The sequence below is a fragment of the Podarcis liolepis genome (genome assembly GCF_965112155.1).
Source record: "Podarcis liolepis genome assembly, chromosome: 9".
NCBI classification, from domain to species: domain Eukaryota; kingdom Metazoa; phylum Chordata; class Lepidosauria; order Squamata; family Lacertidae; genus Podarcis; species Podarcis liolepis.
In genome coordinates, this window is record NC_139564.1 from 23,452,235 (window position 1) to 23,466,038 (window position 13,804).

At 42.8% G+C, this 13,804-nt stretch overlaps 2 protein-coding genes across 10 annotated transcripts in view; one reads left to right on the forward strand and one right to left on the reverse strand.

The window, feature by feature from the left end:
• Positions 1-3,205, reverse strand: part of TBCK (TBC1 domain containing kinase) — an 82,110-nt gene extending 78,905 nt beyond the window's left edge. Inside the window, exon 1 of one of the 2 annotated variants that reach the window (XM_083459208.1) lies at positions 3,122-3,205. The gene's annotated coding sequence lies outside the window, so the exon portion shown is untranslated. Of the gene's footprint in view, positions 1-2,922 lie in introns of both variants that reach the window. The other variant, XM_083459209.1, reaches the window with a different exon arrangement.
• A 72-nt stretch (positions 3,206-3,277) lies between these two features.
• Positions 3,278-13,804, forward strand: part of AIMP1 (aminoacyl tRNA synthetase complex interacting multifunctional protein 1) — a 37,092-nt gene continuing 26,565 nt past the window's right edge. For 2 of the 8 annotated variants that reach the window (XM_083459329.1, XM_083459331.1), the window contains exons 1-2: positions 3,279-3,371; positions 5,279-5,377. In XM_083459329.1, coding sequence (XP_083315455.1) covers positions 5,376-5,377 — 2 coding nt within the window. In that variant the 5' untranslated portion in view covers positions 3,279-3,371; positions 5,279-5,375. The other 6 variants (XM_083459327.1, XM_083459328.1, XM_083459323.1 and 3 more) reach the window with 5 other exon arrangements.

A 13,804-nucleotide genomic window follows, 5' to 3' on the forward strand; every position in this document is an offset into this window, starting at 1 on the left:
ATAGTCATTATTTTGCAGGAGGGAGTCAAGTACATAGTAGAAATTAAGACCACACAATTAAATCAGATTATAATGCCCTGTTGCCCTGGATCACCAAATCCACTTAAAAAAATAGCAACCATCAATGGACTTTTTATGTTAAGAATATGATGGAGAAATGCACTGAAAAGTTTGGGAAGTTTTTAAAGCAACCTGCAGACAAATCAGGATGCATGTTTAATGTCCTATAACATCCCCATGAACCAATCTGAATGAACACTCATGCAAATCAGAATGAATGCTCCATAAGCAGGTCATCTGTAGGAGCCCTGAACTGCAAACACTTTTTGGCATTATATTGTGGGGAAACAGAACTCCCACCCACTGCTGGCTAAATGACACAGGGAATATGATCAGTTGCGCACCATGGAAATAAAATATAGCTCAAGCTGAGTGTGCAAGCATCAAAGCAGTGTCAGTCCCCAAATCAGGAGCAACATGCTTGAGGCCCCAACACATGCCTTTTGCCAGAGGGGCCCACAGATTGAGGACTGCTTCTGTTGGCCAAATTCTGACTGCTCTTTTCTGCCCTCCTGGCCCACACAATGCACTTTCCCCTGCATCAAGCGCACACTGGCCTTTATCAGTCCTTGCCCCCATGCATATGGGTGTGATATTTCAAGGTGGCTTTCCCATGCCTAAAGGCAGTGTAAAAAGCCACCTGGAGCAAATATGAAACCAGAAAAGGCAGCTGGCAATTTACAATGCTTCAAGAGTGTAAACAGGCACAGTATCTGTCACAGGTCCACTTGCTACCCAGTTTTCTCTGTTCTGCTGGCATCTTTTTGTTCCAGAATCTGATGCTTAAAAACAAACAGTGCAATCATAGGCACACTTATTCAATAAGTATAGTTCACTGAATTCAAAAGGGTTTAATTCCACTTAAATCAGCAAAGGATTTCAGTCAAAAAGTTCCTTTTTCAGAATCCCCTAGTAATGAGTATCTTTAGCAACCTATGGACCAAATTTGAACTTTTAAACTAGTCACTTAGCCGTTTGGGGGTATACTTCATGTACTTCATTTTGCAGCAGGGCTGTACAAATTTGGCAGCCTGACTGCTGACCACAGCAATCAACATAGATTGTATTATTCCAGATTGTATTATTTTTTGCAGGGATCAATTAAGATGCTACCTATGGCCTCTGAAGCTCTAAAGTGGGGTTGGGGTACCTATGGCCCTCTAGTTCTTGGTGGACTGCAACTCCCATCTTCAATGACCATTAACCAAGCTGGCTAGGGCTCATAGAGTCCAATGACATCTGGAGGATCTGCTCTAAATCACCTGGGGATCGGGGGGGGGGGGGCTTGGTTTCCCTCCACCCCACAGTTTTTCAATTGGAAACATTGGAACAAAAAGCCATTTATGAAATATCGTATTTTGGAATGGCTGGGGTGCTTTTAAAGAATGCATATAGTTTGAAGAATTTTATGCAAGGCAATCTACAGCTGTAGAGAATGATAATTCCAATAGCCACAGCGAGCACAGTCAATGGTCAGGGATAGTGAGACTTGCAGTCCAGAATAACCAGGTTGGTGAAGGTGGTTGCAGCCATAACCCTCACTCTAAGATGCATTTTCACATTGAGAGGGTGCTATCATCTTCATAAGGGGAGCATACAAAACTTGTTTGTTTGTTTGCTTATTAATAATAATGATGATGATGATGTTGACCTCTGATCTAGCATGGAGATGCTAGATACATATATCTACCTTTCTGATCCAGCCCGTACCCTGTGGTTTACATTTTCACCTCTCTCTCCAAACGATTGTAATACAGACACTTTGCTTTAAAAAACAACTAGCAGTAGAATCCTATGCAAAGCTACTCATGAGTCCCACCGGGTTCAGTGGAACATATTCCCAGGTAAACACATATAGGACTGCTATCTTAATATGTTTTATATTGGGAAACTAGCTCCAGGTGGGCAGATTCTTGCTTCATCCGACACCGCTGGGTGACATGAGGAATGTGGGACAGCTTCCCAACCCACCTGCAAGGGTTTGGATTAGATGACCCTCGAGGCCGCTTCCAACTCTACAATTCCATGAAACATTTGCTAAATATATTGAGCGATCATCATTCTAAGCCCAACTTGGAGCAGATCCGTTGAAGTCGATGGGCATGGCCAACTTAGGTCTACTCAAATACAACCCGATACAATATTTGCATCTGACTGGCTTTGTACTGCACCTGTACCCCCATGGTTACCATGTTAACATCAAGTTAAGGTTACAGAGGGAATAAGGCGGCAGGCTGAATGGTAGCAGCAGCGGCACAGGTTTAGGTAAAACTAATGGAGTGGGAATTGGGCTTTGTGACTATAGCCTAAGTAAGTAAACACCCCCACTCCTTTCACCCAGCCCAACATCTGGAGAACATCAACTTACCTATCTCTGAGGGCAAGTGAAAAACCACAAAATGGTAACTTCCTCTCAAAGTAAGCCACACAGGAGCCTTAAGGAGGATTAAGCTACACTGCAACCTATCGGAAAAGCAACCTTTTCAGGATTCTTGGGGAGCATTAAAAGCAGACAGCATCCCCCCCACCCCGCAGCCCATTTTCAAAAGTACCTTCTGATACATGAAAGAACAACACAGTCCTAGAACCAGACCAGTGTCGGATTTACGTATAAGCTAAACAAGCTACAGCTTAGGGCCCCACTCTCTTGGGCCCCCCCAAAAAAATTAAAGGAAAAATATTAATATATTTATTGTTTTTCAGTTCAACAATTACATTGATAAAATACACATTCTGTTATGTGCAAATGGCTTTAGACACCTATTAGGTCCACAAATTACCATATAGCATATATTCAACACAAAAAACAGCGACAATTTGTTGATGACAAAAGACAGCTGGACAAATAAAGGGCCCCATTACCTTCAGTAGCTTAGGGCCTCATCAAACCTAAACCTGGCCCTGAACCAGGCCTTATAGGAAACGCAAAGCACCTAACAGGGAACAAGCTGCCGTCCGCCTGCCCTACAATGACACCCAGCGCCCGCCGCCCCGACTCGCCTTACCCGGGCTGTTAAATCCACCTCCCCCCGCCCGTCAAGTTTCTAGCCCTCATGAGCACCACCTGTAATACGCACAGACAAGCGCGCGCGCATACACGCACCCTTCGCCGGTACTCCTTCCTCCCGCGGCTCCGCCCACCTCGCTTCCCTCCGCGCCCGATTGGCCAAGAGAATGCGTTGACGCAAACGCGCACGCCGCATTTTTTATTTTTTTTGCTCCCCGACCTCTCCCCCCCTCCCGCGGGACGTGCGACGTGCTCGCGCATGCGTAGAACGGACACGTTTCCGCTGCCCGTGAATCCTGAGCGGGTAAGTTTGGGGGGCAGTTAAACTGGGGGGCGGCGAGAGGCTGAGTGGGGTTGCTTCTCTTTCTCATTCCCTTCAGGTCTCTTCGTGGTTATAAAGGGCGGGTTACCTTTCGCGGGCCTACCTTTCGCTGAAGGGGTGGGGGAGCTCTTAGGGTAAGGCCTGTAAATGGCATGTAGCTTCACAGGAGCCCTTCGTTGCTGGGGGGGGGGGGAGATGAGGGAACTGGGAAAACTGCTGCCCTAATGACAATATTCTGTCGAGGGGTCGGTCTCTTGCAGCAGGAAGGAGCGACCAAAAAAAGAAAATAAGAAATGGTCTCCTACCATCTCAAAAGACGAATGCGTTTTTATTCTGGCATAAGCATTCGTGGACTAAAATATAGGTGATTTCTCACACACAACTGGGATTTCGTATAGGCAAGTGGTCGTAAAGGCAGTGTGGCAAATGAAATGTAAGTAATAGTGACAGTGCCTGTTTGTAGAGGCCACACTAATGGAGGGGGGGGAAAGAGACCCTATGGACAGTCATAATCCTCTTATTGTCTTGTCATTTTAATTTTTTTTTTACTTGCACAGGACGAGCCGGGTAAAAGAGAGCTCAAAGGCATTTTGGAAAAAAAAGTGAAGGGAGGGAAAAGAGTAGCAATTGGGGGCGGGGGAGAGAAGTATCCTGTGGACACAGCGAGGATGTAAGGACCGGAAAGTTGTGAACTTGGGTGGCTGCGTGGGCACTTGTTGGCCTTGTCTGGGTGAAAGCTTGTTCCAAAGCTGATGCCGCTGTCGTTCCTTTAAACTAGTTTGTCTTATCTAGAGTTTTGGGGCTATTTGGTCCCATTTTTCTCAGTAGTGAGATACAAGTACAAAGTTCAGTCTCTGGCATCAACAGTTAAAAGAAACCAGCGCCAGGTGATGTAGAGAACAACTGCCCATCAGAGGGCACAGTACTTAGCTAGATAAACCCCAATACAAGGCAGCTATTTACATTCCTGTCAAGTGCTAGCACATCATGTATCTAATTCTAGTGTACAAATGAATTTATCCATCTTTTAAGATGTCACAAAAGATTGCTGCAACACATTAACAAAGCTATCCCTCTGGAAGCATATAATAGGTTTGCAGTCTGTGTTTAGATTTGAAATGCTGGAGCTAAGAAAACATTCCTTCTATTTCCTTTACATGCCAACTTCATCTTCATTCTTGGCTCCTGAAAGTTGGTTGTGGTTATTACTTGACAGGATGGGAAAGAGTGCTTGGTACATGTTCACAGGTACTTTATCTTCACAAGACTGAACCTTGGAAATGGATGCAGATTCTAGATTAAAGTTCCACCAAGCCTTTGTTCAAATTATTAGGTTTATCAGATTGCCCTGAAGCAATTATTTCTAAGCATAGTGCTGAAAGGTGCAGCGTGATAATGTAAAGAACAATTTCTGAGATTGACTCTTGGTGAGATATGATAGTGAAGGGTGTGGGGACGAATGTAGAGAGAAACTATCGATGCTGGATGGGTTGTGGCCAGGTTAAATCTCTGAATTATGGGAAGGACAAAATTAGCCTGCAGCTAGTCTCCCAAACTATGGGTGTATCTGCTTCATCAGAAGTGAGTTGGTGGTTACTCATCTCAGCTAACCCTGTCACTCCTCATTTCTCCACAGTGCGTGCTTCTGTTGGTAACTCTCCATCAAATTCTTTCTGAAATATATTGTAACTCCTCCCGCCATGTGCCTCTTAAATTATCATAGTGGCTTAACACAGTGCAAAATTACTAATCCCTATGGTGAGCTGTATAATACTTAATGGTGATTAATATTGTTTGTCCAATGTCCTGAGAGCACAGTGCTTTCTTAAATTTACACGACTTTTCTCCAGAGATATTTGTGTGCTTAATACTGCCTCTCCTGATATCAGGTGCTTACAGATTTGGCAGGGAAGAGGAAGCAGATTTGCGGTCCTGTCTTCTGCTGAATTTTGCAGCGTGGATCTCTGCGCTGACTGTGCTTGTTAAATGTGAGTTGTGCTAACATCTATTTATGTAACATTGAATTAAGGGGAAGCAAAACGTAGGCATTGGCAGTGAGTGGACCATGTTAAAGAGCAAAAGTGGGGTTCTGAGTCTTGTGTCCTGCCCCCATAGCGCTTCATTTTTAAAACTGTTTTTCCTTAGACTAGGAACGAGAAGAGGACATTTTTATTCTGTAGGTGAGGATTGAGGGATCATTTATGTGAGAGAACTGGCAGGTACAGTTCTTCCTATAAGCGTTCAACTATGCTTGTCCTGAGGCCTTAAGTAGCTTCCATTCCTTTCTTCTTTTATGCTTCTGCTCTGTGCACATTGACAAAAAGCATTTTGAAATGGCAGCTGGCTCACAGTTGGCAAATCACTCTTCCAGTTGCTTAGAATCCCCTCAGTGGCCCAGTTGTCTAGGCTCTCCCTAATCTTGCTTGCTATGAGAGTTGAACAACCTGCTGCAGTGCAGAGGGTGGTGGGGACTCTGAATTCTGTCGTTGGTTAGGCAAGCTTTGTCATCTGGCCTCTCTGTCAATGGCTTTATCCTCCACAAATTTGATATTTTAAAGCTGGTCAAGTTGACATCCACCATTACATATAGTGGGAGCAAATTGCACTATGCACTTTGTGAGCAAGTACTTGCTTTCTTCTGTCTTGAGTCTCCAACCCTCTAGGCTTCAATGTGTGTGTGCATTTCTTACTCGGTTTCCCCTCTTGATTTTTTTCTGAGCCGCTAAAGTTGTAAACTTTCTTCAAAGTGGAGGAAATTCACCAGAAATTGTTTTCTTTGATACAGTATCTCCTCCTGCAGTTTGAGTCTCTTCTTGCCCATTCAATCTCCCTTTTTCCTTCTCTCACTTCACTTTTCCTTAACTTCTTCCTAATTAAAACTTTGCTTATTTCCTGCATTGTGATGCTGCTGAAATCCCACATGTTTTGTGGCTTATACCCCTGAATTTTTAAAAATCTTATTGTTACACGGCACTCAGTGCCTGTTGGGGTGTTCTGTTTGATTCTTAGGCTGAAGTCCTGTTCTCTCCTACCTAGTAGTAAATCCCAGTGAACTCAGTTGGATTTACCTCTGAATAGACGTTATAGGATTTCACTGTAAGTTGTCTGAGACTACCTCTCCCTTTATAAAAACCAGACTCACTCATTATATATGTTGACTAATTTTCTGTAATGCATTGTTCTCTGGGATTAGGCAAGCTACCATAAAAGCGAGTGCCTTTCTACAATTGGGAATACTGCAACCTATGTCTCAGGCATGAAGGATGAACATACTAAAAATGGAAGCATCTGAATTGGTTTTCAAGGCATGATTATTCTATACATTTGTAGAAGTGAGGAGGAAAGTTTTGAGACTCCTGTTACAATAACCAGGAATCAAAGAATATTGTTTAAGAAGCAGTCCTGTTTAGGTTTTGAGCGTTATACATATCCAGGCAATGCTAAAAGTGGAGATCTTTTTGTCTTGCACAATAATTGAAACAAGTGTGCAGCTGGAGCTTTCTCTGCTGCAGATTTTCTCACTTCCAAGGAAACAAGCTGACATTGACTTTCAAATATGTAGCTGATGTTGAGTCCACCTAACTCGTTTAGCTGCAGTGATTGCCCAACAAACAAGAGTGTATAGTCAGAGTGCCTTGATCTTTGAGGAGTATGTAAAAACCTGCAAATGACTGCAGTAAGTTAAATAAGTTAAATGATACAAATTAAATAAGTTAAATGTACAAGATATACCCGGGCATTTTGTTACATCTTTGAGTGGTGTTGCCAAATAATTCTGTAAATATAATGTGGTTGACTTCTTCAAATACAGACCATATTTCCAACCATTTATTTAGCTGTGACCTTTTATTAAAATGTCTAATGTGGTTTCCTTTATTTTTAATAGCATTTATTACTATAATACAGAACAGTGATCATGCTGATCTAAAGAACTGGAGGACCTCTATGGATAAATTTATTCCATAAGTATGTTCACTTAGTAGTTAAGTGTGTTAGTTCACCAGTGTTAAGTCGTGGGCGAACATAGCAGATGACACAGCGATTTCTCCAGAGCAGCTCTTTATTTGTAAGCTGGACAGAGTTGTTCCGCCTGGCCTTTGGCTTGGAGCCAATTTGATTCCCTCCCTCTCTTTCTTTTTTCTTTTCCTTCTCCTCCTGCGATGAGGCTACATTTTAATATTTTAATGTTTCAATATTTTAATGTTGTATTTTTAATTTTGTTTTTAAGTTGTAATCATTTAACTTGTTTTAATTATTGCTTGTAAACCTCTCTGAGCCTGGCCTTGGCTGGGGAGGGCGGGGTATAAATAAAAATTATTATTATTATTAGTAGTAGTAGTAGTATCCCCCCTTTATTTACTGTTCTTTAGGCAGCAGGTAAAGTCCATCCCAATCCCAAGCCTTTTATTTTTACATATTATCTGCTCACCCCTTTTAAAATTGTATAGGTTGCTGTTTAACAGTTTTTGTACTAGCTCACCGTGGCTTTATTTTATGTCTTTTGTGTTTTATTGTTTATATGTGGTTATGTTAACTGCCTTGAGGCTTATGCAAAAGGTGGGATATAAATGTCTTAAATAAACTGAACATCTGTTTCCATATTTCATCGTGGTCTCCCAAGAGATAGTTAAGAGATTTTTTTCCTTTTAGTATTGGAGTTGTTTTCAACTCTGGCAGCTTCTATGCTGCTTCACACATAATGTATTTACTCTGTTTTTGCATATATAGCACAGGTTACAGTTATAATGGAAACACTCTTTAAAACATAGCACAACGATTAGATCAAAAAGATATCAGATGAATATCAACAATGGATGTTTCCGTATAATTCAGTTAAAATGCCTCTTGCATGGAAAAGATAAAATGTATAAGCATTAAGATCTCAATTGAAAACTTCTGTTAAGTTTTGTTCCTGCTTGCATATGTTTAAGTGGAAATATCTCCATGTAATGAAACTTGGATCTTCAAAATGCATTTTGTGCTATTGTTCAGTGTATCACTTCAAAAATATTTAACTTATTAAATAGATCACTTAGAATTAATGTGCTTCACAGCTTGGTTGTCTGCTTGTTTACTGAGATAGCTCAGTCAGTAGAGCATGAGACTCTTAATCTCAGCTCTTAATCTCAGGATCACAGGTTCGAGTTCCACATTGGGTGAAACATTCCTGCATTGCAGGGGGGTTGGACTAAATGACCCTTGTGGTACATTCCAAGTTTAAAATTCTATGATCGATGAAATTAATTTTATTGTCTTCAGTGGGGCTTGTTCTCTAGTCACCTACCTGGAAGTATCTCTCATTCCAGCAGAAAGCCCATCAGTTAAAAAAGAATTTATAATAAAATGCAGTTCACTATGACAACATAACACTTCTTTCCAAACCAGCAATAAAGCACGTATAGGATTGCACTCTTTAGCCCATAGCAGAAGCTTTTGTATGAAGCTCTGGTAACTGTGCTTTAAAATGAGTGCAGGGAACAGGCATTTTGGAACTTGGGGAGGAGAATGTAAATTTAATTGTGGGTAGTAACATAAATGAAAGGAATAATTGTATGTTTGTGCCATAGTAATATGGCCTGTGGTGCAAGTTTATTTATACAACTACTTAATCACCTTTCCAGCCAAATGGGCATTCAAACCAACATGTAAAATGTTTTTTAAAAAACCATTAATGAATTTAAAAGCCCATAAAAATATCAGAAAACAGCTGCTCAAAACAAGACTAATAACAGATCAACCATAAATCTATCCAACATAAATGCTTGGGTGGGAGAAGTATCTTAAGCCAGTGTTTCCCAACCTTTTTTGGGCAAAGGCACACTTGTTTCATGAAAAAAAATCTCGAGGCACACCACCATTACAGCCCCGTGACGTCAGCGCGCAGCGTCACGCCGGGAGGGATGCACGAAAGTGTAAGTTTCAATTTTTTCCCCTCCCCCTTGCCTTCCTTCTGTGCCAACCGCCAAAAAGCCAAGACTTTAGGGCAGCAGGTCGACACGGAAGAAGCTCCTACCTAAGGAGAGGTGCGACGGCCGTGTCATCTTCTGCCACACTTGGCAGCCCTGCCTCACGGTCGTGACTCCCACCCTGATTTCTCCCCGCAGGTCGAGCGGCACAGGCAGCCCAATGTGTCCAGCCCAGACACAAGCCCCGCTTCCCCACTCTAGATCCTGAATGCGACCAAGTGCTCTGGACTCCCGAGCAGGGTGGGAAAGAGGACTCGCATCTGGTAGCCTCCGGGCTCCTCGCCTGCTCGAGGGATGGCATTGCAGGCAAGCTGCCGGCCGTCGCCATCGCCGCCCCCTCATGCGAGTGGACCTGCCCGGAGTGGTGGGCCGGGGGAGGCTCGCTCTCTGTGGGGATGTGGCCCGCACGCGCGGCCCCGCTTCCTCCTGCCCAGGGCTGAGCTCCTTACCCGCGATCTTGGTCTCGCGCACGGGGATCCCACTTATTCCGAAGCTCGCGCCACTAGCCGGGGCTCTCACACCGTGCCAGGGCGAGGCGGCGCGGCCCACTGACGTCATCGCGGCTCGCCGCCACCCTCGACTTCCCTGTTCCCTCCCCTCCCTCGGGTCGCCGTGGTTACCGAGGACTGCAAGCTGCTCGGGCGAGCGTGGGGCATTAAGTGGGAGAAGGAAAATTAAAATTAAAACTCGCCTGAAGGCCGCCTCTCCGGATATGAAGCTATCTTTCGAATTTTTTAATTTTTCCCGCGGCACACCAGGCAACATCTCGCGGCACACTAGTGTGCCGCGGAACAGTGGTTGGGAAACACTGTCTTAAGCTGCTGATGGTGGATGCAAAAGGAAGTCCTCTGAAGTTCTCTAGGGAGAATATTCCATAAGATATCAGCCAGTTAAAATGGACTCCGGATTGGAACTATTTCCAAAAAGCGGGCTACTGCATTTTAAACTGGTTAAGCTTACTAACTTTCTAAGGAGAGCCAAACGTCGAGGATGTTTTTGTAATCTAAGTTAGACCTTGCCATTGGATGAATTACAGTGGTGAGAACTTGGCTAGAGCACAAGTTATAGCGGCCTCTTTGACCATCTAAATCTGGTAAAATGTGTTTCTAACCAGAGCTGTGGCTTTAGGCGTCAAGCATCAAAGTCTTGTGGTGGAGCACACCCAAGATGCACACTTTCTCCAGCTTGCTAATCATAATTTATTTTGTCTTGCCAGGATTCAGTTTTGTTAACACTTATCCAGATTATCATGGTATTGTAACTAGCAGTAACTTCCCAACAATGAAGATAACTTTGGCTTCTGTGAAAGGAGATGGCTATCCATATACCTTCTTTCTTCCCAACCCTTTCTCCTTAACATGAAAGTTGTGCCATCTCGCCTTCTGTTTCCACACTGGTCCCATTCTGAACCCGTACTGAGATTTCCTCATCCAATGATTCTTTCTTCAGTCACACATTAAGTCTTGCCTTTCCAAAAGCATTCCAATGCTCTGCGCTTTCCTTGAGATTTTATTTGTGCAAATGTTTAAGTGGAACTTAGCAACTGCTTGGATAGAATGCTTTCTTAAAATTCAAGTCACACATGAAAACAATTTAAACTGCAAATTGGCTCTGCTTGGCAAGCAGGTCCCTTCTCCCTCCAGGTGCTGAATGCAGATGATCTCAAAGCAGGCTTGGCCTACGGAATGAGAGAGGGTGACCGCCCATGGCCCTCCAGTGAGCTTTGGCTGAGTAGGAGTGTAAATTGGCTCTTATGCATACAGCCAATCCTCTGGTCAGTGGTTGATAATTTGCTAGTTGCAGCTCTGGTCTGGAATTTAAAAGGCCAGAAGCAGGTAATGGATCAGAAAACTGTGGCTGTACCAGAGCCATGTGGAGGCTATTAAACATGTCTATTGTGTAAGTGTTGTTTCTGGGTGGAACACCAGACAGCGTTTCATGTATATCCAACAGTACTGTATATGGGACTTCAAACTATCCCTTGTGTAGCAGGAAGATTGCCATTAGCTATAGAAGGAAGTTCATTCAGGCATAAGGTGTTCGAAAAATAAATTATTAGTGGCTTGGGTCCTAAGTTTTTATTTGTGATCAGGAGAAGCTTCTGTTCACGGAGGAAGAATTCCTTCATGGGAGGAACCCTTCCTTGTTAAAAACCCCTTCTGTCAGCAAACACCTAAGATCCCAGTCTAAATAGACCAAATACCTATTTTTCAGTATGTACTAAAGTTAATTGAAAATTTGCTGATTAATTCTCCAAACTTCACTGCTTACTACTTTTTTTTGCGAAGGTATTGGGTTCATTTGGATTGAAGTGAACTACGGTACATCCATGCTGATAACAGCCTGCATTTTTAGCTGAAATTGTTTTGGCTGTAATCCTAGGCATCCATTGCAGGCCGGGAATCCTTAGTTTCGCTAGGTAGTGTCCAATGAAGTAGTTCCATTTAGCACATATATTTCTTTATGTGCAATGGAACTTCCTCGCCACCCCCCATCTTCCCCAGATTTGCTCCACAGGGTTGGAGGAACCTCCAGAACAGTTCTAGTCGGGTGCAATCAGTGGAACCGGAAGTTATGGCATGTTGCACAGCCAGAAGTCCTTACACTAAGCAAATTACTTCATTGGATACCATACTTTGTACTTAGAGAGACTTGATTCTGAGTAAATAGGCAGATGATCGATGAATGTGATTTCTATCTTGTCAGTGCAGCTGTCATTTGGGAGTCTAAATTCAAGTGACTATTCCATTCTACCCAAGTTAGACTAAGAACAGTTGTATGAAGATGAGGAAAGAGCTAGAAGTGTTGGTTGAGGCTTTATTTCAGTCGAGACTGCTTTGGGATCATCTTTGTTCAGCACCTGGAAGGAGAAAAGACCTGCTTGCCAAGCAGAGCCAATTTGCAATTTAAATTGTTCTCCTGTGTGACTTCAGTTTTAAGAAAGCTAACTCCCTTGCCCATTCAGGGCTGTAGAATTAACTATATGATTATGTGTCGGTGAACCAATATAATAAGATTTTTTTAAAAGAAAAATATTGCATTTCCCCATTTTTTTTCAAAGGTAATGCTTCTGTACAAATTCATATTCAGGCTTTTGTTGTATTTTTTTTTTTTTACTTCCACGGTTAGGCATAATACTTTTATCTTTCTATTTTTGTAAAGCATTAAAGCTTCGACAGAGAACTTGTAAGGGCAAGTAACATGGGTGCATGGTAGCTTAGAACCAGTATTAAAAACTCAGCTATATAAGCTAGGCGCCAAATGGCTTCTTAAACCAGGGTTACCAGTCACCAAAACAGAATGCCTAGTTGCCAGTTTGGGGCCAGACGTCTGGAAAGTCATATTTTGAATACAGTCGTACCTTGGTTCTCAAACGCCTTGTGACTCGAACGTTTTGGCTCCCGAGCGCCGCAAACCCAGAAGTGTTTGCGGACATTTTTTGAAAGCCAAGCATCCGACACGGCTTCCATGGCTTCCAATTAGTTTTTGAACATTTTCAGAAGTTGAACAGACTTCCAGAATGGATCCCGTTCAAGAACCAAGGTACCACTGTATGACTTTTTGGTTTCTGAAATTCATTCTAATTGCATAGATAAAATATAACGGATAGAATTCCACAGAATGTGTTACAGGATCCCCAGGCATGTGCCTACAGATAGTGGAGACATCAGGCACCATACTGGTGCCCAGGCATCTTCACTTGGTTTCAGGTGGCCAGTAGCCAGGTACAAAATGCACCTGCAGATTTAGAAGGCTGCTTAGAACTCAAATCAATATATAACATGGTGTGGGTGTGGGTGTGTTTGTGATAAGTTTAGCTAGCTGGCAAATGCACCATTGTAGCCTGTGAGAAAGAGAAGTTATTGTACACGTCTTTGTTATAGCATCCTTAATTTAGTATCCAGAGAGCAGAAGTGGAATCATTAGCGCAGTCTTGGAATGGGTGGCCAGAAAGATTTGCTAGACCAGCAAGTGTGATTGTTCCCACATAACTCAACATACTTTATAGACTGTATTTAGAAGGGGGAGGGACTTTGTGGTCTGAATGGGTTTGTATTCCTATTAGGAATGATATTAAAAATGTACTTGGGATGGCTTAATTATTCCAATTACCATACAGTAAAATGTTCTGCCAAAATGACAAAGAGATGTGGGACTCTGAGAGTTAGAAACTAGGGCCACTGTCCTAAACAGCTACAGCGCAGACAAAAGAGAAGAGTGTATCCAGAGATTTAAAAAAAATAAAAATCTGTAGCTGAAAAGGCATTCTGGTTTTAAAAAGAAAAACAGCTTGCCTGTTTGGCAGCGGTAAAATCTGTCTCCGTACCGCTGTTGGCATACCTCTTCTGCAATGACTATCTTTAGAACTGTAGATGTTGAACAGTTTTACTTAGGGTTCTTGTATGGCTGTATTCTGCTCAGTGTAGAAATTGTGTAGAATATCAGTGC